This window comes from Cibotium barometz, chromosome 42, assembly GCF_041138505.1.
Source record: "Cibotium barometz isolate CiBa-2024 chromosome 42, ASM4113850v1, whole genome shotgun sequence".
Lineage (NCBI taxonomy): Eukaryota > Viridiplantae > Streptophyta > Polypodiopsida > Cyatheales > Cibotiaceae > Cibotium > Cibotium barometz.
In genome coordinates, this window is record NC_141087.1 from 47,389,873 (window position 1) to 47,417,349 (window position 27,477).

The 27,477-nt window shown below is 48.1% G+C and overlaps 1 protein-coding gene across 2 annotated transcripts in view; it reads left to right on the forward strand.

Moving 5' to 3' along the window:
• LOC147614556 (PQ-loop repeat family protein / transmembrane family protein) overlaps nucleotides 1-27,477 on the forward strand; it is a 101,896-nt gene that overhangs the window by 40,779 nt on the left and 33,640 nt on the right. For both annotated transcript variants that reach the window (XM_086781107.1, XM_086781108.1), the window contains exons 4-6: nucleotides 6,262-6,386; nucleotides 6,676-6,718; nucleotides 6,973-7,090. In XM_086781107.1, the coding sequence (XP_086637233.1) occupies nucleotides 6,262-6,386; nucleotides 6,676-6,718; nucleotides 6,973-7,090 (286 nt within the window). The remainder of the gene's footprint in view (nucleotides 1-6,261; nucleotides 6,387-6,675; nucleotides 6,719-6,972; nucleotides 7,091-27,477) is intronic.

Here is a 27,477-nt window from a genome sequence, read left to right on the forward strand (position 1 = left end):
AAGAGGTGCAGGCGGCGAAGAAAGAGCGAAGCGGGTGAAAGGGGCGACGAGAGAGAAGGTGGGAAGAGAAGAGGTGCAGGCGGCGAAGAAAGAGCGAAGCGGGTGAAAGGGGCGAAGAGAGAGAAGGTGGGAAGAGAAGAGGTGCAGGCGGCGAAGAAAGAGCGAAGGGGGCGAAGAGAGAGAAGGTGGGAAGAGAAGAGGTGCAGGCGGCGAATAAAGAGCGAAGCGGGTGAAAGGGGCGAAGAGAGAGAAGGTGGGAAGCGAAGAGGTGCAGGCGGCGAAGAAAGAGCGAAGCGGGTGAAAGGGGCGACGAGAGAGAAGGTGGGAAGAGAAGAGGTGCAGGCGGCGAAGAAAGAGCGAAGCGGGTGAAAGGGGCGAAGAGAGAGAAGGTGGGAAGAGAAGAGGTGCAGGCGGCGAAGAAAGAGCGAAGGGGGCGAAGAGAGAGAAGGTGGGAAGAGAAGAGGTGCAGGCGGCGAATAAAGAGCGAAGCGGGTGAAAGGGGCGAAGAGAGAGAAGGTGGGAAGCGAAGAGGTGCAGGCGGCGAAGAAAGAGCGAAGCGGGTGAAAGGGGCGACGAGAGAGAAGGTGGGAAGAGAAGAGGTGCAGGCGGCGAAGAAAGAGCGAAGCGGGTGAAAGGGGCGAAGAGAGAGAAGGTGGGAAGAGAAGAGGTGCAGGCGGCGAAGAAAGAGCGAAGGGGGCGAAGAGAGAGAAGGTGGGAAGAGAAGAGCGAAGCGGGTGAAAGGGGACATGTAATGATTGTGGCGAGAAAGGCCACTATTGGAGACAGTGTCCCAAGCGGAAGACCGAGAAGGGTGAAGATTCCTCAGTAGCAATCATGAAGACTCCGGCTTTTGTGCACTTGGAGGTGGTGGACACCGATGTTTCATTTTCTTCAGGTAGGGAGGAGATTGGAGGACTCTCCGCAGCGGATACTCGGGAGTGGATTCTAGATAGTGGTGCTTCCAGGCACATGACTCCTTCCCGTTCCGGTTTACAGGATCTCTGCAGGCTTTCTGGTCACATTCTTACTGGGGATACATCCACTATCCCAGTTCACAGTGAGGGCAAGATGGAGATAGTTCCCGATGGCAGAGGGGGGAAGCATTCCTCCCAGGTGTTGTATGTTCCGGCACTTGGTTTTCATCTGTTGTCAGTATATCAGGTTTGCAAGACTGGCGTACGGGTGGAGTTTGATGAGCATTTTGTTGCTCTCCGGGATAAAGCAACAGGCCAGGTGTTGTATGTTCCGGCACTTGGTTTTCATCTGTTGTCAGTATATCAGGTTTGCAAGACTGGCGTACGGGTGGAGTTTGATGAGCATTTTGTTGCTCTCCGGGATAAAGCAACAGGCCAGGTGGTTTGGGAAGGCGGAGTGGAGAATGGAGTTTACAAGCTTTCAGAACTCTCTCTCCCAGGTCCTCAGGTTTGTGATGAGTGGCAGTCTGGTAATGGCCACTTGTGTGTGGATACGCTACAGGTGCAGGCTTTCCGGGACCAGATGGTGGATAGCTTGCCAGTAGATGGCAGCAGTTGGCAGGAACTTTCCAATACTGATGTTGGTAGTTCTTGTGTTCGTCAGTCAGAGGAAACTGAACAGGTAACTTATGCTCTAATGTCTCGTAGTATTCGGGACAAAGAACCTCCAGTAGATGAGGATGTTCTTTCCATGGAGACCTTTCGGAAAGACAAGCAGGTGTGGCAGTTGATTACTTGCAGAAGGAGGTGTTTTCTCCAGGCTTTGTGGTTCCGGATTCAGAGGGGGTGGTTGACAGGTTTTAGAAGGCCTTGCGTGGTCTTCAGCAGGTTTCCAAGACTTGTTTTTGCACCGTAACAGGTGTTGATCCTTGTGAGCAGTGTGATGCCTTTTTGACTCAGAAGCAGAATGGTTCATTGATTTGGTTGATGGACAGCGGATTGGACGGGAGCTTCCTGATGAGGCAGTTGAGCTCATGGTTGCGGATGACTCTTTGGGAGGCAGGATTGCGTTTCTTGTGGTTTCTGCGGCATGCGAAGGATCATGGACTCTTGTACATAGGAGGGGGATTGTTGGATGGAGTCCGACTCCACGGTTGGAGTGACTCAGTTTGGGGAGGAGATCCGGACACGAGGAGATCTACTTCAGGTCCAGGAGCAGTTTTACGGAGCAGTAAGAGGCAGTCATCTTTTGCCTTGTCGTTGACAGAGGCAGAGAACTGGGCTGCTTGTGATGTTGCTTGTGAGGTGGTGAGGATGCAGAGGTTGCATTGCAAGTTTGGGCTTCCACTGGAGGAACCCATGGTCATCCAGAGGCACTTTGTTCGTGGACAGATCGTTGCTGATGGCATCTTGCTAGACGGAGGACAGTACGGTGGACCTCTTCACGAAGTCGCTATCTCAGGATTTGCTCAGGCGGCACCCCAGCTCCCTGTGGTTGGTTTCACAGCTAGGAGCTGAGAGGGGGTGTTAGAAGTCATCTCCTGTCTAGTTTTTTACACCAGGGCCTTTGTTGTGGGTGTGCCCGCCCTTATGAGGTGTTTTACCATTTTTCCCCACTCTTCGTATTTTTTCCCTATTTTTTCCCATTTTCCAGTGGTGTGGAGGGATGCCAGAGGTTGGCAGGAGCACCTAGTGGCTGGCCGACTGCCCATCAGCAAGGGTGGAGTGTTTTATTGCTGGTGTCACCATTTGGCCACCCAAATGGTTCACTCTTGCTTTCACACTATGTACATATTGGATTGGTGTCCATGGCTTATGGAATATGCCTATGCAGGTGATTGACACGTGTCATGCTATATAGTTGGATATGATATTCCGCTGGGACTTGATGTTATCATGCCCGGAATATCTGGAGGACTTGGCTTTCCGCTGGGACTTGTGCCTTTCTGTAAATGCCCGGAAACGCCTGGAGGACTTGGCTTTCCGCTGGGACTTGTGCCTGTGTACATGCCCGGAAACGCCTGGAGGATTGGCTTTCCACTGGGTCTGGTATCGCATATACTTGCCTGGAAACGCCTGGTCTTATATGGTTTCATGAACGGGAATTGCTCATGCCAATGCTGCATTGCATAGCATCTTTATGTGCTTGCCTGCAAATGAAATTGCATGCTGTTTTCATGCCTGCATGACCTATGTGTAGTTCCGGGCTAGGGGACGCCCGCCCGTGAACCGTGCGTGTGAAACTGTCTGCTGACATGGTTGTGTGGCATGTGAACAGGTGGTAAGTATTACCCAATCTAGGCTCAAATAGCCCTTAGGACTTAGCCAATATTTATAAGTGAGTGCGTTCCCATTTCATTAAAGTTTGGGCGCCCAAAAGTCACTTATAAATTATGACCGCTTCCAAGTTTACACTCACTGAAGTCCCGAGGCGGACAAGACTCAATGTCCAGGACCTGATCCTCCCTTTTTACTCATAAATGGGCATCTCCCCATGTCCCTTCACCTGATTGGACCCCAATTCACTTACTTATTAAGAGAAATTCGTGTTTTCTCTTCATGAGGATTTTTGGAGGCTGAAAACTCTGTTTTTCCACCATTTTTCTCCATTTCCAAGCTCTCCATAGCCATACCCAACTTGCTAGGGTGTTTTCCAAGCTTCCAAGAGTGTTTCCAAGTGCTAATCACTCTCCTACTCACTCCCAATGACTGAAATTCAGCAAAACAGCTCTCATTTTTGCTGTAATTTCTGGTCTTTTTGCTGAAAACCCTAATTTCAGCCTTCCTTTCTCAAGTTGAACCATAGGGGAAGCTTTCCCAAGGTTCCCTTCATCCTCTTGAAGACTTTTGTCGCGAAGGATTGCGGCAAATCGAAGATATCAACACTTCTAAAGCTTCCAACGCGAAGGCTTCCGCTTGCAACAACTTCTATGAAGACTGGTAAGCTAATTGGACAATGTGTTGTCATTACTTACTCAGTAGAAGGGTAGGACTCCTTGTTTAGCCGCCCTGTGTAGTATTTCTCTTGTCCTATGTGCTCTTGAAGATGTTGCTACCTTGCTTGGTAGAACATAGAGCCAATGGTAGAGAATATGGGCACTGAAGTCGGGCCGGGCATCAAGGCAGCTCCTTGGTGATCTACATCGACATACCATTGTTTTCTAAATGCTGAATTTCATATGCATTGGCATGGAGGATTTGGCAATGGATGCCCGTGAAGCTATGTATTGAATTTCTCCAATAGTAATACAATTTACTCAAGGGAGGGGTCGGCCGTTCCGGCTCATTGTGTGCCTCTTGTCAATTCAGCAATTTACTTCTTGTATTTGAGCAAGTGTCCTTCAAATCTTAGTGTATTTAAGTGTATTGATTAGCATTGTGTTCAACCAAGTTACAGCTGGCCAACTTGCTGTATGTAGTCGTGGGCTTCATTTATTGCTGGCTGACTGCTCATGCAGTCGTGGAGGGCCACAGTGCTGGCCGACTGCTCACATGGGGCATATAAATAGGCCCCATGTCCCCACCACTTCCTCATTCAGTCTTTTGCGGGATCTTGTCTATATAGAGCAGAGTTACACGCCTATACCTCTCTTTCTCTTGTGCTGTATTGTTCTGCATGCGTTTTTGCTCGTGTTCCCAGATCTTCTCTGCTGTGTATTCTGACAATTTAGACATACAGGTGCTGAGCAGTACTGATGGATATAGATTTGGTGCAGCGTTGAGTGTTGTTATTGGTTTTGCTTTTGACACACCTCACCTGTGGTACACAGAGGATAGCATGTACAGGCCTGTGGATAGGCGGATGTGTCACGTGGGAGTGATGACGCGACGATGATGACACATGGTAGGTCGACAACAAGACAACATATACTAGTAGCATTGGTGCATTCATATACGTGGGTAGTCAAATCATCATAATCATTTGCTTTCCTCAGTGTTGGACTTCACAGAGCGTCTCTTTGTAGGTGAAGTGCTAGTAGCCAGGAGTGTACAGTAGGTCCAGGGTTGCAGTTGATGGTTTCACTCAACTGCATCCGATTGTATTACTTCTTTCTTATACATAATACAGACAATAGTTTATGGGTCTTGTATGTACTGTGTGTGATTCCTCTGCATTCTTCTTTCTCTGTGAAAACCCTGGCACATAGGTACAAGTGTTCTACATATACACGAGAAAGAACCCAAATAATTTCGGGGTGCCAATACAACAAAAAGATAGTGGTTTTTCCCAAACCCGGCCTTGTGCACTCATGGAATCTAGGGGCTCCACCCTATCCAATCAGTCAACGCACATGGGTGCACACGAGGCTGTGATACCAACTGTGGAGCACCTGTGCCTATGTGCTAGGGAGAGAAGAGTGCAACAAAATCACACATACAGCACACACGAGTCCTAAACTACCATTTGTATTATTAAGAAATGAAGACTCAAATCGCAACCCAAGCATTGCTGAAGATCTCCTTGGCTAGCCCATGCTCGAAGAGAAACGCTGTGTAGAGAGACTAGTAGTGAGAAATGTAGATGATAATAACGATTACCAAGGCCATGTATATATATGGTACACTGCTGCTGGCCAGCCTGTACTACCACTGTCCACCTGCTCTGCCCGACTTGCCACGTGGTAGTCTCTGATAGCCATGCCCTGTATCGGGCCCACTATTGCTGTACACTGCCCTAACTGCCCACGGCCAATACTTGCAGGCTGCCGTGGTGCTACTGCAGGTGAGGTGTGTCACAGTCAGCCTACTGGTCATGGGTGAGATTGAGGAGAAAAATCCCTTTTGACCACTTTCTTTTCTAGGACAGTTATCTAGGGCACCCAAGGCTCCTTCAGAGCTTCCAAAAGTCCTTGCAAATATGGAGCATTTGCTGGATGGTTGGGATTTCTTCATTTCCAGCCTGTGCTTTACAGAATCTTTTGCTCTTCAGCTCTTGTTTGGCTTTCCTTGATTCTTCTAGTCTTCATTTGATCTTTCCATTGGTCTCGTGATCCTATTTTGCAAATCACACTTGACTTCTGGTTCATAAGCGTCACATATTTCCACATAGAGCATAGAGCATCGGTTTCCGGCTGCACACTGTTTTCGAGAGTTGCCGGCCTGTCCATCTTCATATGACCATGTGTCTCTAGGATGGCTGGCTTGCTTTCCACTTTGGGTGACTCTAAATTTGGTTTTGTTGTCGAATGAGTTTAATGCTTATGTTTATGCGTTTCATGGCTTTAGTGTTTCAGGTATTTTCATTTCCTGCAATTCAAATAGTCCAACTGCATTACGAGGGGGGTTCTGCATGTCCTACGAGGATTTTAAATCAAGCTAGAGATTAACTTGGATATAAACTTTGCAGAGAGGTGGCCAAAAAGTGTCAATGACTGCAATGGGTATATCAGGTGGAGCATGGGTTGCAGCTGCTATTTGTGTGGCAGTAGCCTGGCCCCAAGGCAGATGGCTTTGGCTCGTTTCGGACTTCAAGTGAGTTTTGTTGTGGTGGTGTAGAGATATGCATCACTCATTTGTGGTTCTTAATGGTTGCCAGATCATCTGTATGTGCAAAACAGATCATCCATTGGTCTTATTTTGTGTGTAAGAGAGAGTAATTATATTTCATAAGAGGTTGGGGTCCAAACTCGTGCCCCCAGGTGGGGAATGTGGTGCCATAGCCACTTGGGCAAGGGCCAGCTGACTTGCGTAATTTCTTTTTAGTTCAAAGGGTATTTTTTCAAGGCTAAGTATGCCTACATGTTTTTCTTTTTTGGAACAGTATCATTCAAGTTGTCATGACACTTATCAAATACATCCCTCAGGTACGTGATTCTTCCATGCTAAGCAACCCTAGTGCAAGAGGAAGGACATGGGTTCTGAATTGTTAACCATGAAGGGGGTAGTCTTTGCTGCAAATGCTCTCATGAAACAATCCATGATCTGATCTTGCTCAACTACGATCTTACATGCTTTTTGCATCAGAGATGTTGCGAATTTCTAACTAACCCCCCTCCCACCCTCCCCCACAACGCCTGCCACCCCTTCCTCCCACTTCCCGGCTTTCCGTTATTTGTAGGCATGGATGAACTATAAACGGAAGAGCACAGCCGGTTGGAGTATTGGAAACATTCTTCTGGATTTGTCTGGTGGACTTGGTAACTTTTTGCAAATGGGTGTGCAGTCTATTGATCAAGGTATGCTTGTAATTTTTTTTGTGTAGAGCTGCAAATGTCTGTGCCCTTGTGATTTTGGTTCTAGAAACAAGTAAGCATTTTTAACATGGCCGTGAGAGGCTCTGCTCAACTCCTCCCACCAGAAGTTCTCCAAACATGCCATGCCATCAGGTTGTATCAAGGGGACTTTCAGGGAAAGTTGGGTTGGGGGAGGGGGGGAGATAGGTATCTCAATAAGAAAAGAATCAGTGTTCTGCCTCCTTGCTTAGAAGCCTATAGTCTTCGCCAGCTTCTATGTGAAGTTGCTCTTTGTGTCCTGCTGCAACTCTATATTGTGCTCGAACATTTTTGTTTGGTACTCTATCTTGGCTTTCTTCTTCTTCGACTTGGCTTTTAGATGCACCTTTTGCTGCTTCAGCTGGGTCTTCTTCAGTGTCTGCTTCTTGTTGCAGCCTGCAGGTCAGTCTAGACTCTACGCTGATATCTGCTGCTAAATGGCTGAGGTTTAGCTCCCACTGAGAGGTGCTGAATAAGAGGGAATGCCCTCTCTAAAGGTTGTAGAAAACACGTGACATTCATGCACGAGGACACTATGGGGTTCCAATGTCACCGCTCCTCAACCATCCCCCCCCCCCCTTTCTCTCCCCCTCTTTTCCCTTCCCTTTTACCTCACTGCGCTTTCAATGTCTTACCAAACTGGGAACTATGGCAGAACTCTGTCAGGTTTGGTCAGTCGCTTTCCATTCGAATTTGTCTGTTATTTTCTATGAGGACCTGTCTATCTGCAAAGGAGCGGGGTGCTGCTTGCTGAATTTTCGGTGTCTGAGCTTCTCACAAAGCTCCCTTGGGATACATTATATATATATATATAAACACAACACTCCCCCCCCCCCCCCCCCCCCCCCAAAAAAAAATCCTGCTGCTTTATTTAACCAGAGGTCATGGGCAAGAAATAGGCTTTATTGTCCTATTTTTTCAGCCTCTCGAGTTGCTTTTCACCCACCCACCCAGCCACAGCCAAGACCCTCCCCACATGGGATCGTCGGTGGGGTGGCTGTTTGGGGTGCCCCAGGGTTTTTGCTCACCCGTTTGAATCTGGGTCTTCATTGGCTGATTTGCCTTGTGGAATGTCCCCAAACTTATGATGGTGGGGTCTTCTTTGCTGATGTCTCTTGCATGTGTCACATGGCAGTAGGTGTCTCGTACTGCCTTTTACTTGTCCTTCTGGTTCCTGGCTAGTCCATTCTCATAGGCCAGGTGCCTCCGGGTGGCTATAAGTTGTTGTTGGCATGCATCTACATCTACCTAGCATGTGCAACCCTAATCTACACCTGGAGTCGCTCCTCGACCACACTCCTTCAGGGCTCACAAAGGTTCTGCTGAATCCGACGCGCTGTGTTTTGTGTTACCTACCTAGGGTGCCTCTAGTGACAAAGGAGTCCGAAGGCTCTTCGAGTGAGAAAGGGGCTGGGGTTCCAAGTATGCAAGAAAAGGGCTCAGTGCTGCCATGTCCCTGAAGGGTGTGTACAAGGTCCGTCCAAATGGACCGGCTGGTCTTTGTGGGCGGGGTGATGGAAATCGCACTTGTGGTCATCCTTGTAGAGTAAGGACAAACCGATCAAGCAATCAATCCTTGGGTGATGGTCAGGAGTGTGGTGCGCTTGGAGGTGAAACATGCATAGAATTCTCCAGAAAATTTTCTGGGCCCTTGGCCGATGTCAAACGCAATGGCACTACGTCTCATGGGGAGTGCCACATTGGTGACAAGAAGCTGTTCGGCCCGCAATTGGCCATTGTTGTCACTGAGATGCAGCGGTGCGAGAGCATGAGGGCCAGGCGGCCTCTGTCATCCTCGTAGAAGATTTCTGGGCCGGCCCCCCCCTCTTCCTTTTCCTGCCCCGTCCCCTGCTCCCAGGAATGGTGCGGGCAGCTGCAGGGTCGGAAGTGATTAGGAGGAAAATGCGCCACCAAACCTGTTGGGTCTAGGAAGGTCGTCGGGATCCCCTGATCCTGCTTGGGGGGGGCAGGGCGGGGGGCGTCAATCTGCTGTTGGAGGATCCGACATCCCAGTTTAGCCGAGTACTTGAAGAAGGGGTGCTGTCAATCTGCTGTAGGAGGATCCAACACCCCAGTTTAGCCGAGTACTCGAAGAAGGGGTAGGGGGGTCATCAGGAGAAGCTATTGTCATTAGCTGATCACAACATATCTCACTCTACACAAGATCATCTGTTGATCACATGTACTGTTAGATGTTTTCATTTTACTTTTTCTTTCAGTTTTCCATGGCTCAGTATATCCATGGTACCATTTCATTCAATTTGAATGAAATGAAACGCGTTTCATTCATGTCTACCTAGAAACTGTACGATTTAAGCATTTTTTACCCAAATTCTTTAGTTTTTACTTGAAAACATGTTTTAATGTGTAAATGATGCATGTTTAATATTGTTTTGGAGGGAAGGCAACATATTTTTTACATATTATAAACTTATATATAAATTTTGGGGCCTATAATGTAAGATTCCTCCCCCAAGCCCTCATAATGTCCAGTATCTTCCCCTGTAATTCATTCCTCTCTTCAGGAATATAAAAGATCTTGTTTCCACACTTTGCATATATTTAGGGCTTTTCTGCATTATCAATTCTACCTCAAAATTAAAGTCTTCAGCATGCCAAACATTTGGGGATTTCTCAAAAATTGGAGAAATTAGCTCAAATTGAAGCCCCTACCTCAACCAAAAATTTGGGCTTTTCTATTTTAGGGCTAATTGACACTTCTGCAACAACATAAATTTGGGGAATTTTTCACAAATCAGCCAAAATTGGGCAAATCATATCTCCTTCCCATAAGGTCATGGACGGGGCACAGTACAATGGAAGAGAGCCGGAAAAGGCGACATACCAGCATCAAGGGGAGATTTAATCTTCTAAAATCATTTTCATGTTTTTATGTGTTGAGAGTCATGGGCCCTTTGCCTGGAATGTCCCCCAAAATTGATTGTAATAAATATTCACCATGTGTGTCTATTTTCCTACATTAATGTAATAAAAGGCTTTGATGTATCCAGTTTTCCCAAATAGGAGCTAGGGGAGCTGATCTCGCTGCCTCGATCTTACCTTGATAGGAGAGACTACCATTGCACAGGAGGTGCAGATGGTGAGTCTAGCTCTGAGGTAGGGTGGGTGGGTAGAAACTTTTTTGCGTGAGGGTCTCACCACCTTCGTTGGTTTGTTGGGTATTTCGGAGCTTCACATGTGTGTCCATCGTGTGTTTGTATAACCTTGTTTGTGTATCTGCGTGTGTTTGTGTACAACCTCTAAAAGGGCTAAAATGTGTACGTCCATCTTGTTCATTTATGAGTGTGTGAACACCTGCTTAGATGTGAACGCCCTCTTATGTGGATAAGATAAGTATGTGTTATGTATCATGTGCCCATTAGTACTTGCGATTTGTGTGAGTCAAAAGATAAGGTCTTGCATCTACAAAAAAGAGCATGTACTTTCATTTTATAATCAATGAAGCATTATGTGAGTTTGTGCCCAACACTCGTGCCTCACCATGGAGGACATTGAGGATATCCGCCATCGACCGATGAGAGACATCTTTGGATAGTGATGTGTATGATGCTTACCTTTGTTGCTGGAGTTTTCCTCCCACATGTTATCCATTAGGAGCTCCTGGTACCGTACTTTTCCTCATAGTTGTTTCAGTTTCAGTTAGTTGTTTAATTGTTTTTAGCTTTCCTTACACAGACATTGTATCAGATCCACCAATTGTTGTAACCTTTTTGGTCTCATAGGTCATTTTGGCCTTTTGAAGACGTTAATATATCATTTCATTTCATTTCATTTCTCTCTCTCTCTCTCTCTCTCTCTCTCTCTCTCTCTCTCTCTCGGGCAAAGTTCTCCTTTTAGGGGACTTCAACGCCAGGACTTGGAGCGAGAAGGCATTTGTATATGACCAGGAGGAGCCAACCATGAAGGAGATAGACTCAGAAGAGATTAGCATTTAGCGAGCATCACAGGACAGAGGGGACATTACAACATCAGCGAGAGAGTTCCTCATGCTGGGGACCACACATGGCTTAGCCATCTTCAACGGGATGTCCCGTTCGCCTTCTTCCGGAGCTCTCACATCCTTCCCACATGGTGGAGGCTCGAATACAGTGGATTTACCTGATGGGATCTCCGGCTATTGCCACGTCCATACATACCTTCACCATTCCCACTTGCCCCCCTTGGAGCCGACCATGCCTATCTAAGGGACAATACAAGGACTATTACCAATCTCTAAAAGGTGTGAACTGTACTGAGGGTTGGAAGAAAATCCAGGAGAAATGCCCACCCACACCCATTACATCTCCATTCATATGGCACACATATGCACGATCCGTGTACGAAGTACTAGATCAACCCCCATCCCACCACCATCACATCCACCTTCTTCACACCTCTCATGGTAGCCCGAGCCATCCGGAGACGCAAAAATGGTAGATCACAAGACCACAAGGGCCTCTTGGCAGAGCACATCTCCCAAGCGGGGGAGACTCTAGTGGCCCATATGTTCAACAACCAAGCTCTTTTGGAAGGCTTCCCACCCACCTGGACAGCTCATATCATCACACCCATCCATAAAGCCGGAGATCCCATGGACCCCAACAATTAACGGACCCAATAATTACAGGACTAATATGATTGGCCACACATTGGCCAAACTTTATGGGTTGGTACTTGAGATTGAGCTCAACACACTAGTAGAGAGACATGGGCGCACAGCATCAGGGCAGGCAGGCTTCCGTAGTTCATTCTCTACTTTGGATCACAGCTTCACCCTCCGAGCCATCACAGAAGAGGCCAGAGCATGACACCGACGGGTTTACTATTGCTTTGTGGATTTCCGCAAAGCATTTGATATGGTGCCTCGAGCTAGACTACTACAGAGACTGTAGGATATGGGGGCACCACCAGACATGATTTGGGGGATCATGGCATTATATGAGTCAGTCATAGAGATGCCTAGGAGGATTATCAGAGAAGGTCTCCAATACCATTGGAGTGAAGCAAGGATGCCCATTGTCCCCCACTCTCTTTGGCCTCTACATCGACGAGATTTCAGCCTTCATTGATAGAGGAGGGGGAGTGTATCACTAGTAGGCATCGTGATAACATAGTGCTTATTGCAGATTCTCCAGAGGCATCTTTACACATTACAAGACTTTTGTGCACAGCGGGTAAATCTTGGGAAAACCAAGGTTATGGTCTTCAACACATCCCCACTAAGTTTCACCTATTAATTGAATATGTGTATTGGAGACCTTAGCCTAAGGGTCCACATTTTCAGAAATTTTTGATTAAGGTCCAAATAAGGTTCTAAAGGGCCAATAGGATTAATCCAAGTGTTAGGATGAGAAAAATACAAAGAATAAAAGAAAATCCCCCAAAAATGATTAAATGTTCACATAAGATGAACAGTTGACCAAGTACTGGGTTTATTAGTAAAAAAAAGGGGATATTATGATAAAATAATGAAATTTTGACACCTTAGTAAGGAGGGAAAGGGCTCATGAAGTAGGCGCCTTTTTCTCACCATTATTCAAAAAAATGAGATATTTTTATCTCTCTTCTTGTAAACTGGATCAAATAGGGAGCCAAACTAGTCCAAATCTTGTCCAAATTGGGTCAAACTGAAGCTAAAAACCTCTGGAACCGAGTTGGACTTGGTTAGTGGCCTTCCTCACCTATAAATAGACCCTCATTCCTTTGTATTTCTATCTTTGAGTAATTACATGCTAGTATTATCTTCATTTTAGTGTAATTCTAATATCCCTTTATTTTGCCTCTCCTTTTGGAAGCTTTGGAGCTTCACAATTCTTCATCCTCTCTTGGAGATTACCCTCCCCAACTTCGTGGTGGCCAAAGCTTGCTTTGTGGGCTTCACTCTTTTCTTCTTAAAGAAACAAGCCAATAAGCCTTAATCCAATGGTTTTTCTATGTTTCTCAATGGTTATCTCCTTCCCAATCCCTCTAATGATTGGGAAGCTTGGCCCACTAGAGATTGTGCACACTCATATGTGTACTTAGGAGTCACTTTTACAGGATCAGTCATCTCGATGAGCCATGCTGCAGAGGCTAGACTGATGCGAGGGTATGCTTTTCTTGCTCTCATGGAGAGAGAGTGCTTCCACGCCCATTTCTAGGATGTTCATGAGGCAGGGACTTAGGATGGATCGCCTCTCCCAACTCCAAAATGACCCGAACTCCCCATTCATCAGGCTCTCTCAGCATGACAGGAACCACATGATCAGATATGATTGATTGGGAATATACATACAGGATCCCTAGATCACAACACATGAGCCGCCCTCACACAAACGGCAATACTACATGGATACTTTGATGAGGCTTACAGAGGATGGTTTCATATTGAGGGCCAGTATCTTGACATATACATGTCACATGCCATGCGGATTGCATTGGGCCAGTTGCAGGTGTCAACAAACCTTTCGAGAATAGTCACAAGGAGAGCCATGCAGATACCTTGTGAGGAGAGGATTTGCACTATGTGCCAACAGAAGGTTGAGTCAGAGGAGCACTTTATATGCAAGTGCACCATATATTATGAGATTCGAGGGAGGTGCCACTCTCTCTTCACAGAGGGGTTTGAACCCTTATCCAAGACCCAAATCAGAGGTGCCTGGGTCTCTTCCTACTAGAGCTTCATCGCCACAAAGACTCACTGATTAGGGAGTTGAGACCCCATGGTAGACATCCACCCCGGCCCCAGGTGACCATCACTCGGTTCTTTCGACCATGAGAAAGAAAGAAAGATATATTAACGTCTACAAAAGGCCAAAATTGGCCTATGAGACAAACAAGTAGTACAATGATGTTCCTCTAGTCATCAAGAGGAAAATGTGGAGTGAGGATGCCCCACCAGCCACCAGACTCCCTGGACTTTGCCAGCAACACAGACATCAGCCCTAGTTTGAGGAGATCTTGGAGAGGCACAAAGCCATCTTCCCACACCCAGCAGATCTGCAGAGCCTCCTAAAGGCTAACCCCATACTCGATATCCTTGATGGCTCCCTCCCCTTACCGGGGGGTTAGCTTCAAAGGTTGTATGATGATGGTCCAACTTTGTATCATATGGCTCGGATTTGACATTCCCAGCTCATAGTTGTAGTCTTTGTTTTCTTTTGTACCGTGAGGAGATTACATGGACATTATTGTATCACTTTAAGACGAGTCATACATTGCATACAAGAGCCTCTCCATTTTCCCGAGGCTACTGTAGACTAGGCGGTTCAGATCCAAAGAGCTAGGCACCCAAGACCTACTGGGCCACATAGGCGCTCCACTCGTCAGCTCCAAGTCCAGGAGATGCTCCGACGATACAGAGATGCCCACACAGGACATGTGGACATTAATGCCCTTTACACAGTTCCTGAGGATGATGATGGGACCTCTCCACCAACCACCCTAGCTTGATGTTCCTTGGACCTTAAGTCATCATGCTATTGTATGCGTGATGATGTATTCCTGAGGATGCTACTTGTATTTGTAGCTAGTAGTCTTATTTCCAGTGTTTTATTTTTCTGTTTTACCAGGATCAGTGTAGCACTTGGATACTTTGTAATACCTTTTTTGTCTCATAGACCCTAGTGGTCTTTTGAAGACGTTAATAAAAGTTTCTTTCTTTCTCTGTCTCTCTCCATGCTATGGAGTTTCAGCCCCCATAGCTGCTGCAGCCATTGCCTAACCCTAGGACTGTTGGTCTTTCAAATGGGACCCTGGTGAGTGGAGCTAGCACGACCCCACCTCCGCCTCGACCAAAACCGATCTAATGCTGGAGTGAATGTCAGGTCTCTGTGATGGGAACGTGTCATGTCGGTGGAGAACCTCACGAATCCTTCTCTGTGTGGCGGAGGTTCCTGATGCTTTGGGTCGGGGACGTCTGGCTCGCAGAATGGATCAAGCTCTCTCACTAAGAACTCCTCTAGGCTGTAAGACCCCCGCCCCCTCCGCGATGCACCCTCCGAGGGCGCTGGCGGCGGAAGCAAGCGGCGGCCTCTTGCGCGGGGCAGGGATCCCCACTCGGGGCCTCGCCCACGGATATCCGGACAAGAGACTAGCTCGGTGGTTCATCCAAAACCGAACCTAGAAAAACTTTCCTCGCTCGGAAGACACGGGCGATTCCACCAGGAAAATCATTTAAAGGGAGAATTGATCTAACGAGTCAAAGTCTTAACTACTCAAACTGATCCGATCGAAGCCTAAAATCACATGGTCAGATCGAGGAAGAGACTTGCACTCGGCCCATAGAATCACCGCTTTTTTTTCCCTTTAGCGAGGCACAGCCATTGATTCCCTCCCACAGAACAAGGGTCTTCCTGGGACTTAATCTAACTAACGTAACTTAATCGTAACTATTTGTATCGCAGGAATCTCCCGATCGAGCCTAACCTCAACTGGCCCATGGATTAGCCAACCGCCCAACCACTGTATTGGTGGGATTTCTTTATAAAAATTTGGTTATGTTTTGCTTGAGTACCGAGGAAAAGAGTTCCCAAGCTCCCTAGCCAGTGCTTCAAGCAAAATTCAAGATAGTCATACCACTTACGCATTCAATATGAAATTGCCATTTTAACAGATTCGGTTGTCTTTAAAACAATCTTTCAGTGAAATCATAGTATTATTGATCATAATTCTCCAAAATATTGAGTCCATTGTTTTACAAAATATATCATCCGGACTAGTTGGTCAACCAACGAGATTCAATATCAAAATTCAGTTCACAAAAGTAATTCTTTTCAGTTTATTCGTATCTTCCTCGACGTATGCATGGGTGTCCTAGCAACCGCGAGCCCGTGTATCATCTGGTCACTCAGAATCCTCTAGGATCCTACTTAGGTGTCGTAGCACTTTACGCAAGGACCTCTTCGTCAGTCCTCACCCATCGTACCGGAAGCGCACCATTTTAACCATATCGAGGCTGATCAAGACCTTGGTAGGCTTTGCCGCGAGCGACGTCCCTCGACGACTCCCCGCCAGCTGTTGCAACGAGTCTCTCCTTAGTTAATCACATACCAAATGCTTCCTCCAACATTCTAGCGTAAACAGTCCTTTAAAAGAAAACAGAGGTTCTATGCAAGTAGAATTTCCGGTTTGAGTTTGATTCCACAGAATCCTTTTTCCATAATCTAGATTCTCTTAATGAGAATCATTGATCTCTCATCAGGATAATCTATCTATCATTTGATTGAATTTCCAACTAGATTCTTGGTGATTTCGGTTACGGAAAAATTACGCTAATTCAACGGTAGTCTAACCTTTGTGTCAAGATTTGGAATTGGTCTCGAAGTTTTTGCTTGATTCAGATTCGAGAGATGGGCAAGTAGCCTAGTGGCCGCCATTCTCACAGTCGGGGTCTAACCAAAATTATTCGGTTTACTTCTAACTTTGATTCTTAAGGATTTTCTTCAGATAAAAGTCTACTGAACTTCTAACTATAAGAAAAATTCCAACTTTATGAATTTCATTTCTTACTAACCACAATAGATTAAGAAATAGTTCTTACGAGAATATCAGGATTTTATAAAAATGCTCTTCTTCCACTAATCTAATTTTGAGTAAATATCAATATGGTGATTTATCCACATAAAATATCTAAGAATATTCTTTTCACTAATTTAGTTATCAACCCTAATTTTCTAAGTGAAATTATGGTAAAATTTTCTCTTTTGTCATCAAAATTACTTTAAATCTTTTTCTACCATAAAAATTCATCTTTTAATTAAATATAAATATCTATTTTTTTATATACTTAAAATTTCTCTTTTTGCATTTAAATGATTGAATTTCAAATGTCATGGAAATTTCTCTTTTATCATTTAAAAATTCTTATGCATAAAATAAATTTATAAAAAATTTCTCTTTTTCTTAATTAAATAAAAATATCCATTATTTTGAATATGTCAAAAATTTCTCTTTTTGCATTTAAATGATTGAATTTCAAATGTTATGGAAATTTCTCTTTTATCATTTAAAAATTCTTATGCAAAAGATAAATTTATAAAAATTTATCTTTTTCTTAATTAAATAATTATGCGTAAATATAACAAAAAGTATTCTTTCCTAAAAATAGTCAAAAACATTCTTTTGCTTTAAATTTCTAAACCTACAATATAGTAGGAGTTCCTCTTTTAGTATTATGCATAAAAAAAAGATATGTATTTTTTTCAGTAAAAATTACCATACCTTAGTTGCTATTACTGATAATTTTTAATTTTCCTAAAAGAATAAAATGTTGTAATGAAAATATGATATAAGATCTACTTTTAAGCTTAAATCTAAACTATGAATTTAAATCATAATTTTAACCATACTCATAAACTTAATTATGATTATCTCACTAGATTAAGCTAATTTTATTATTCCTCTTTTTGCAATTTGATAAGATAATCTATTTCTCATTTAGAATCAATTAAAGTAGTTTTTAACTACTTATAAATAATCTAAAAGAAATAACCATTATTTTGTTAACACAAAATCATGAAAATACCATTTTCTTAATGTCTAGCTTATCAAGCCTAGAGTTTGGTTTTGAAATAAGAAATTATCAATGAGAAGCGTTCTTTTGCTAAAGAATTAGCCATAGAGATGACTATTCGTTTTGAGAGAGAGATATACATAAGAAAGCATTCTAAATAAGTATAATGATTAATTTTTTCTTAATTAAACATTAAGATTTTTAGGGAAAGCTTGATTTTTTTTTTCCGAGAAAAGATCCTTTCATTAGTTATGTAAAAAACGCCCGAAGGGCTACAAAAGAAATCCCTCCTGCTCCTAACAGAGAGAAGAGCAGTGAATACATCATGGCAGCCCGGGAGACTCTCCCTAGGTGCTGCAAAATACAAGCATCAGTCTAAAGGACTGAGCGGCTAAATCATACAATGGGGGGGGGAAAGAGCCAAACAGGTGGCCTGTAGTGCCAACGGGGGGATCCCGTGTGTAGGGTGTAGAACGGGCCGCAGCGCCAAGTGGTATGAAAGGCCTGGCACCGTAAGATCGCCTCATCCGAGTCTCCCCGGATGCGGTCGTACTGTCCTCGCAGGGTGTGGATCAACTCCTGCCAAATCCCCCGAACAGTCTCTGCTGGTGGCTCTAATCTCCCCTCAAAGGCCGTAAAGCACCGGGCCCTCCAGGTGAACCAGATGGTGAGGCTGCTGAGGAGCTCCCATCGTAAATCCCTCTCCTGTGTCCAGCTGGCGGACGAGAAATCCGGTGCCGGAACCAGGCGAGGCTGGCCCCTAATAAATCTGATGGCCTGACTGCCCTGCTCCATCTCATAGCCCATAGCAGGCCCTGACGAAGTCGACCAAGCAGCGGCACCCCACGTAAACATACCCTCTGGAGAGAGGGGGGCCAGAATACGCAGCATCCGCAGCCAAATCTGCTGTGCCTGAGGGCAGTCCCAAAGGCAGTGTCTCTGTGTCTCCATAGGGTGGCCGCATCGGACGCAGGCCGCCGGAAGACCGCTGTAAACAAGCCAAGTGCCAACTGCTGAGCCCCTGTGGGCGACCAGCCACTGAAAAACCGAGATCCTGCGGGCCTGTCGACTAGCCCAGAGCCGAGCCCAGAAATCCTCCAGGAACTCCTGTGATAGTCCCTGCAATCGCCAATGCCCCGCTGCCGCTGGAGAAACCGTCCTCCTCGCCGTCAAAATATGCCGTCCCAGCCGAACAGTATACTGGAAAAATGTGATCTCTGTGGCCTCAAGGGATGCATAAGGATCATGCCACTCGTACTCTCCGGGGTCCCACTGTAGCCGGGCCAAGGGGCGCGCTGCATATGCCCATATGCGCCAATCCGGGAGCACGTTAGCAGGGTCGGGGTCAATATGCCACTTCCGAGAAGCGGCAGCCACTACCCGAATCCTCTGAAAGGTGCACTCTGCAACCAAAGGCGACTCCACCTCCACTCTCTGGAGTCTGCCCTCATCCTGAATCTCATAATAGAGGCATCTGCCATCCTCAGTGCTAGCTCTGACAGCAATCAGGATCTCCAACTGCGTAAAGGCTCCCATCCACCGTGGGGCCACTGGCTCGATAGGTGTGAACCACTCCTCTGAAAGTGCCTCCTGAATATCATCCCTCATAATCAACCCCCCTCTGAAGTGACTCAGCCTCTCCACCTGGGTCTCCTCTGGTAGACTGCTGAAAGCCTGCCAGTCTCCAAAGCTACGAGCTGGGCCTGCCGCTAAAGGTCCCCAGGCTAGACGAGGCCGAGAACCCAGCATATGACCCTGCTCTGTACGAACCGCTGGGCTCCAGATGAGCGGCTGCCTGGCCCGCTCCTCAACACAAGAAGGAGGCCGCTGAGAGAGCCCCGGTCTCAGCAGCTCCCAAGCTCTCAGGATACTCAAAGCAAATCTGTCCTCCCATCCTCTACTGAGGCCTGTCCTCCTCATCTCTATGAAGATCCAGCGAATCTCTGGTGCCCAAGTACCCCCTGCAGGAGGCGCCCGGGCCTGCAGTCGCTGCAAGAGGAGCTCTTTCCAAGGCTCCGCGCCTGGAAGCAACCCCCGAACAATAAGCTTCCCCAATAAGGCTCTACTCTGATCGACTGGATCTATAATGCCCAAACCGCCCTGAGCCAGCGGAAGTGTAATAACTGCCCATGCAACCTTTGCCCGAGCTGGCTGACCGTCCCGCCCAGACCACAGAAAGTTCCTGATCAGCCTCTGTACCTGGCTGATGCAAGAGCTCGAGAAAATCCAGCAAGACGTAATGTACCACATAGTCGCTAACAGCACCTGATTTGCCACCACCACCCTCCCAGCCAAGGATAGTCGAGCTGTACTCCAATACAATAGCTTCTTCCGAATGCTCAGAAGAAGCGGGGCAATCTGCTGCTCTGGTGACAAATCGAGGCCAATCTGGCATCCCAAATACCGCACTGCTGTGCCGGGAGGAATCCATCTAAAACCGGGGTCCGGACTCCATGCCGGAGTGGGAGCACTACTGATCCAAAAGGCCACTGTCTTGCGCCAATTGATCAATGCTCCCGAAGCTGCACTAAAAACCTGGAGCGACTGCTCAGCCCGAATAAGATTGGCCTCTTGGCCATGCAAAAATAAGCCCGTGTCGTCTGCAAACTCAGCATCAAGCACATCCTCCCCCCGGACTGGGAGCTGAAGTCCTCTCAAACCAACCTCCTCTGCCGTCAAATACATACTCATAGCCTCCGCAAAGAAGAGAAAAAGGAAAGGGGCGAGAGGACACCCCTGACGGACTGATCTGGTCAGCTCAAAACTCGGCCCCCGACCTCCTGCAATCAGCACCTGGCTGCGAGCTGTGGAATACAAAGCTGCCACCCCTCTGATCCATCCTGGCTCAAAGCCCAGGCGTAGCATAGTGCCCTCTAAGAATCCCCAATGAACTCTATCGTATGCCTTCTCAAAATCGAGAAGCATCACGACCAAGTCCTCGCCAAGAAACCTAGCTCGGGCCGTCGCCTCCCAGAAAGTAAAGATGTTGTCAAGGATACTGCGCTCCTTGACAAATCCTGTCTGAGTAGCATGAATCAACTCCCCCAGGAAGGGCTGGATCCTCAAACTCAAGGCCTTTGCCAAGACCTTGTAGACAGTATTGAGGATCGTAATAGGCCTCCAATGCCGAATATCATCTGATACTCCCTCGCCCTTGGGGATAAGATAGATCAAGCCCTCTGAAAAGCTCTGCGGCATCACCCCAGTGTCCAAAACATGCTGAAAGCCCCTGCGGAGGCCTGGCCCCAAAAGGTCCCAATAGCGCATAAAAAAGGCCGGCGTCAGTCCGTCCTCCCCTGGGCAACTATGTCGCGGTAGGACCCTCAAGGCCTCGGCAAGCTCAATCTCTGACAGAGGCGCACCTAGAACTGTGCGCATATGGTCTGTGACCCTCCTCTGCACATGGGCCCACACAGTCTGTCTGCATACATCTCGATCCTCAGTGGCTGGCTCCGCTGAAAGCAAGTCACTATAAAAAGCAGTGGCAATGGCTCTGATCTCCCCGAGCTCAGTAGCTATCGATCCATCCGGTCTACCAAGCTGGCGAACCCCTGCTCGCGCATGACGGGGTCCAGTGATCTCAAAAAACTCCCCAATCACTCTATCACCAAGCTGCGTCCACTGAGAGGCCTGACGACGATAGTAAAACTCATGTCTCTGCTCCTCTGCCTCTCTAACCTCCTGGCGTGCCTGGCTCAGCTGGGACGCCACCCACTCACATGCTGGCTGCTGCTCCTGAAGGCGCTGTAGCGAAGCAAGGCTGCGTCTCAGCCGTTGCTCCCGCTCGCGAATCTCTCCCAATCGTGTCAAAGCTGCAGCGTGCAGAAAAGAGCTAAGATCAATGAGTCCCTGGGCACACTGGCCCGCTGCATCCTGGTCAGAGCGCTGACTATCATGCCAGATCCTCTCAATGTCCTCAGCGAGACTGGGGTCTGCAAGTACCCGCTCTGGGATCCTCAACTGCAAGCTGGGCTCCCGTGCCCCCTCCTCCAAAGTCAATATAACTGGCGCATGATCTGAAAATGAGGTGCCAGCAAGAATGCCGACGGAGCCCCCTCGCTCCCCCAACCAATCGCCCACATAAAAGCGATCAATCCGAGATAGATTAGTCCCTCCCTGCCGGCGATCCGACCGAGAGAAACTAAGACTGTCCTGAGACCGGGAGAAAGCCCCATGCTGCCATGCATGAGTGATCCTCAGTGACATGCAAAACCGGTCCCAAGCTGCAAGCTCCGTGCCGTGCACTGTAACATGACTGCCTCCCACCCTATCTGCCGGGTCCTCAAGCATGTTGAAGTCTCCCCCAACACACCAATGTGCGGCCTCTGGCAATGCATCTGTAACCTGAGTCCAGAACTCTGCTCTGGCACTAGCATGATTGGGCGCATAGATGTTGAGCACACCCAATAGCTCATCATGCATCCTCAGAATGACATACTGTGCTCGACCAGGCACAATGATCCCTCGATCCACAATGGCCTGCCGCCATGCATCTGCAATAACCATGCATACTCCTCCCTGTCCACCCAAAGGACCAAACCCTGCAGACCAGAAAGTGTCCCATCTACCAGGCATCACCGAACCATATCTCCGGATCCTGCTCTCACCCAAGTGGTGCTCCTGCATCATCAGAATGTCAATGCTGCCACCAACCAGGCATCTCTGTAGCTCCTGCCTCAAGCAGCCTCGATAGCGTATAAAGTGTGCTCCGCCAAGGCCCTGTACATTCCATGAGATGATCCTCATGGATGTCCTACTGAGGTGGATGCTGTCTCAGCCGTGCGGCGAGCCTTCGCAAGCGGCTTGGATGGAGAGTAGTCCCCATCCGAACGGCTGCGAGTCTGCCCACCCGGTGTACTGCAAGAATCCCGGATCAGGCGCCAGTGGCTGTGACCCATGGCGACTGCCTCCTGCTCTGACATAGTAACCTCGTGTATACTCACATATCCTGGGTCGCGTGCCAAATCTGCAACTATGCGCACGACCAAATGCCGAATCCCGGATGTATCCACACTCCCGGGATCCAAGAAAAAATGAGCCAACTCCCAAAGTCGGCCTATCACATCTGTAACCTCCAAATCGCTCATGTGATGCGAAAACTCCACTGCCTGAGTCTTCAACGTGCTGAGAGCGAGCTCTAGAGTCCACTCCCGGTCACAAGGTCCACATAGAGGGAACGAGAAGGCCACCGCTGAGTCTAGTGCCTCCTCCCCGCGGGCCGGAGGTATCACTACATGCACTCGGATGGGTGCTGGCTCATGAGGGCCCTCTGCTCCAAAAAGCCGTGTAAAGGTATAATCAAACGCCTCCGAGCGCTGTCGAATGCCGAGGCGACTCAGCCGACTGCGGATAGATGAAATCCGTGAGGCCCTAATCGGCATGGGTCTCCTCTGTGATGCTCGAGCGAGGTCTGTGCTCAGCGCTCTCCGGACTGCAGGTGAGCGCCAGGGAACTGCCAGGGTCTCCCGGGAAGGTGAGGCGGGCGGAGGGGGAGGAGGGGGAGGCGAGGGAGGTGGAGAGGGAGCCGCTGCCGAAACCGGAGCGGGGGCGGGCGGAGGCGAAGGTGGAAGCGAGGCGGTGGGAGGGGACGGGGGTGGGGGAGGTGAAGGAGGGGGAGCTGGCATCTCCTGGTCCTCGGTCGCTGCAGGGGTCTCCTCCCGAAGGGGAGCAAAGCTGTTCCTCACTGGAACCCAGTGAGACTGAGACTGTGGCTGCTGATGCAGCGGTCTCTGTGCGTGCTGCTGTGGCTGTCTCCCTCGGCGGCGCCCCTGTCCAGGCTGCCACTCCGAGGTCTCTGTGGCCTGAGCAGGTGTCCCTGAGGCAGCCTGCCGAGCCGAATCTGTGGGCGGGCCATCAGTAGCCTGCTGCTGTGGTGCGGGTCGAGGTCTCCTGCGAGGGCAGGCCTTGGCCAAATGACCGACCTGCCTGCAAATGAAGCACTGGTTCGGGAGCCCCGAAAACTCCACTCTCTGATCTATCCACCCCCCCCTATCCTAGGTAGCTGAATGACCTTAGGAAGGGAGGAGATGTCAGACACCAACACTCTGACCGAAGGTAGCCCAGCTGCTCTGGCCACCACTGAAGCAGCTGAGGGGCCCGTCTCTAGTACCGAGCCCACCAATGCTCCGAGCCTGGAGAGGAGCGGAAGATACTCCCGGCGGAGACCAGGGAAACAGACTGTAATATGGAAGAGGCGCTCTCCCTGCTCCGCCGCTGCTGGGTCAAATCCATGCTGCCAAGGTCTGAAGAAAGCCCGAGCACCCCTGATGTCCAGAGGACTCATGGCAAGGACCTTGGCAACGCTCTGGGCGGCCTCGAATTCGATCTGATAATGGCCCCGGCCCAGGAGCTGTACATCTAGGATCTTGCCCACATCTACAAGAAGGCGAGCCTGAAGAAGATCCCTGATCTCCCCTTTGCTGGGGCGAGTGCCGACTATACGGCAGATGGTGGAATGAGCCTGGAGGCGTTCCACCTCTGCGGTGAGGCTCGCTTCCTCTTCCGGCGAAAGAGAAAGCCTGATGGGGATGTCCTCGGGGGCGGGCGAGGGGGCTGCGGATGAGTCCCTCTGAGGCGAGGCGGGAGGATTCTCCATCAGAGTCTGAAGCTCAGGCGAAGGCGAGGCGAATGCGGGAAACCTGCAAGAAACGGGCTGCACACGAAGAGGCGGGAGACCGGAAGAAAATGAAGAAAAAACAAGAACCCCCTGGGGGTGAGAAACAGCACGAACGAGGAGGGAAGGGGGAAAAAAGAAGGAGAAGCCCTGAGGGGGGGGGGCGGCAATGAAAAAAGGCGAAAGGGAGGGGAGGCGAGGCGATGCTGAGGGGAGGCGGGTGCGAACAGGCGGAGAGGGGGGGAGGCGGCGAACAGGCGAAGAGGGGGCGGCTAGGAGGGGGGGACGAAATGGCGAAGAGGGGGGAGGCGAAGCAGCGAGGCAGGAGGGAGGGGGGGGCGCAGCGGCGAGAAGAAGGCAGGCGGGGGATTGGAGGGGCGAATAGGCGGAGAGGAGGGAGGGCGAACAGGCGAGAGAGAGAGGGGGGACAGGCGGGCGCGTGCAGAGCAGGGTGGAGGCGGGGCTTCAGCGAGCTCGAGTCTCGATCATGGGGAAAGCTTGATTTGAATTTAAAACAATCATTTAGAAAGCTTCTCAAGCTTGAGAGGGGTTGAGAAGAGAAGTCATTTGAGAAAATTAACAAAAAATCATAAAAATCCATTCTTACCTCAAGGATTAGCTTGATTCTTTCTCTAGAAGTGAAGCCCCTAACCAATCAATTGGTTAGCAAGAGGAGAAGAGAACTCCAAGAGTTGTTGAAGAGAGAGAGAGAGAAGCTCCAAGCTCCCTAAAAGTAGAGTAAAATTTAGGGATAATCGAAAATATGATTATTTTAATGTAATATTGACATGGTATAGCTCAAAGATGAGAATACAAAGGAATGAGGGTCTATTTATAGGTGAGAGAAACTACTAACTAAGTCCAACTGGGTTCTAGAATTTTTCAGGTTCAGTTTGACTCAATTTAGACAAGATTTGGATCAGTTTGGCTCCTTTTTTAATCCAGTTTGATCCAAGAGAGATAAAAATATCACAATTTTTTAAATTAAAAAATCCTTCCATACATGTTGTGCGCTTTTGCCGCACAGGTCGTAGCTGGGGACTTGCCAGACACCGTATGCGAGCCACGAATGGCTACAAGCATACAACCAGGGAAGGAAGCTCAAAACAGAATGCAAAAAGGTGTGTCACTCACCGCTTAACTGCCGCCTTGAAGGATTCCCGCGTCGCAGTCGTGAAGGAGGAGCCGCCGTCGCCGCTCTACCGCCTCTCCGCCGCCGTGCCGCTACACAGTGCTCGATCACTCTCTCTCTCTCTCTCTCTCACACACACACGCAGGAGAAGGAAACCAAAGAGATAAGGCAAGAGCACTCTCGTATTCACAACACCTGAGAATGAGGATTTTAGGGTTACATTTGACTCATATAGGTGACTTGGCCGTTCACACTTGGGCGCCCATACATGGCCGGCCGACCTTAACCCTTATCCTACTGATATCCAAGGTGCGCCTCTCATCGGCGATCACCCAATCCCTTTATCCTTAACATATGGTGCCAACAAGCCCGGCCCATGACTCAGAATATTTAAATTAATGACGTAAAACATAGTGCGTCCGCCATGGGTTAACATGCCCCCCTTCCTGATGTAGATTCCGTCCCCGGAAGCTATGGTATGGTAGAGGGTTGTTGTGGTAGACCGTCTGCAAAATAGGGAAGTAGAGTGAAAGTGTTACATTCCCGTAACGCCGCTACGGGCATTACCACAAGAGGGGACGGCCTCTGGCTCACCACCCAGCCATAGAGGAAGAATGAGGATTGCCCCTCATCCCCCAGGCTATATAGTGTGTGGCCTGCCGTCCACACTAGCTTGGCCGCCCATGACTCCGCATGGGCGTCCTCTCCCACTGAACCCCGGATATGGCCATCCGGTCTGCCGTCGGTCACAGGCATTACAGCCTACGTGACATTACCCCCCCCTTAAGAAGAGTTTTCGTCCTCGAAAACAAACTGGGGAAACCTTTTGGAAATTGCACTACGGCGTTCCCAGGTTGCCACTTTCTCATCCCTATCTGTCCATTTAACAAGTACCTCCTGGTACACTTTATGTCGGGTTTGTATGTCTCGATACCCAAGAATCCTTTCCGGTTTATGTGGTATCTTTGGTGGAGTGATCAATTCCATTAAAATATCTAGAGAAACTACGTTCTCTAACCCGTGAACTGATTTCTTCAGTTTACTAACATGGAAGACAGGATGAACTTGAGAACTCTCCGGTAACTCAAGTTTGTAGGCTACGTCCCCAATCTTCTTAAGGACCTTGAAAGGACCGCAACATCTAGGAGAAAGTTTATCACACTTTCCCGTTTGCATGGTTGCTGACTGCGCAGGAACCTTTAAAAATACAAAGTCACCTTCTGCAAAGGTCACTTGTCTGCGTCCTTTATCGGCAAATGTTTTAGCGCGATCCTGTGCGCTACGAATGCTCTCGCGTACAGCTTTGAGCATATCATTCATATCTTCAAGGAAATCCTTGACAGATTGAATCTTCTCCTTTTCTAGGCCTACAGCCATTGGAGATCTCGGCTGGAATCCATACATTAACATGAATGGTGTAAATCCAGTCGCTGAGTGTTTAGAGCTGTTATAGGCAAACTCCAATAAGGGCAAGTACTCTTCCCAATTAGATTGCTTCTTACTAATATAAGAACACAACATATCCTCGAGTATTTGGTTAACTTTTCAGTTTGACCATCAGACTCCGGATGATCTACCATACTCATACTCAGAGTAGTATCCAACTTTTTGAAGATTTCCCTCCAAAAATGACTGTTGAACTTTTATCTTCATCCGACACTATATCTGCGGGCAGGCCATATAGCTTGTAGAGATGTTCAATAAAGAGTTTTGCCAACTCTGGCGTTTTTACAGTTTTTCTCGTGGTAATAAACTTTGCCAGTTTAATTCACCTGTCCACTACCACCCACACCGAGTCATTCCTTCAACTCGTCTTGGGTAAACCGGTAATGAAATCCATGGAAATGTTTCCCATTTCCTTTGAGGAATCTCCAGTGGACGGAGTAGTCCTCCAACCTTAAGACGTTCATGTTTATTGACCTGGCACTTACTGCATTTCAGCACATAAGTCTGGACGTTCTTAAACAAACTAGGCCAATAAAACTGTCTTTTTACTAGTGCATAGGTCTTCTGAATCCCAGGATGACCCGCACTTGGACTATCAAAACTATACCTCGAAGACTCGGCTAGCCTCTCCGGACTAACTCTCGCCTCGCTACCCGCCGCACCTACGG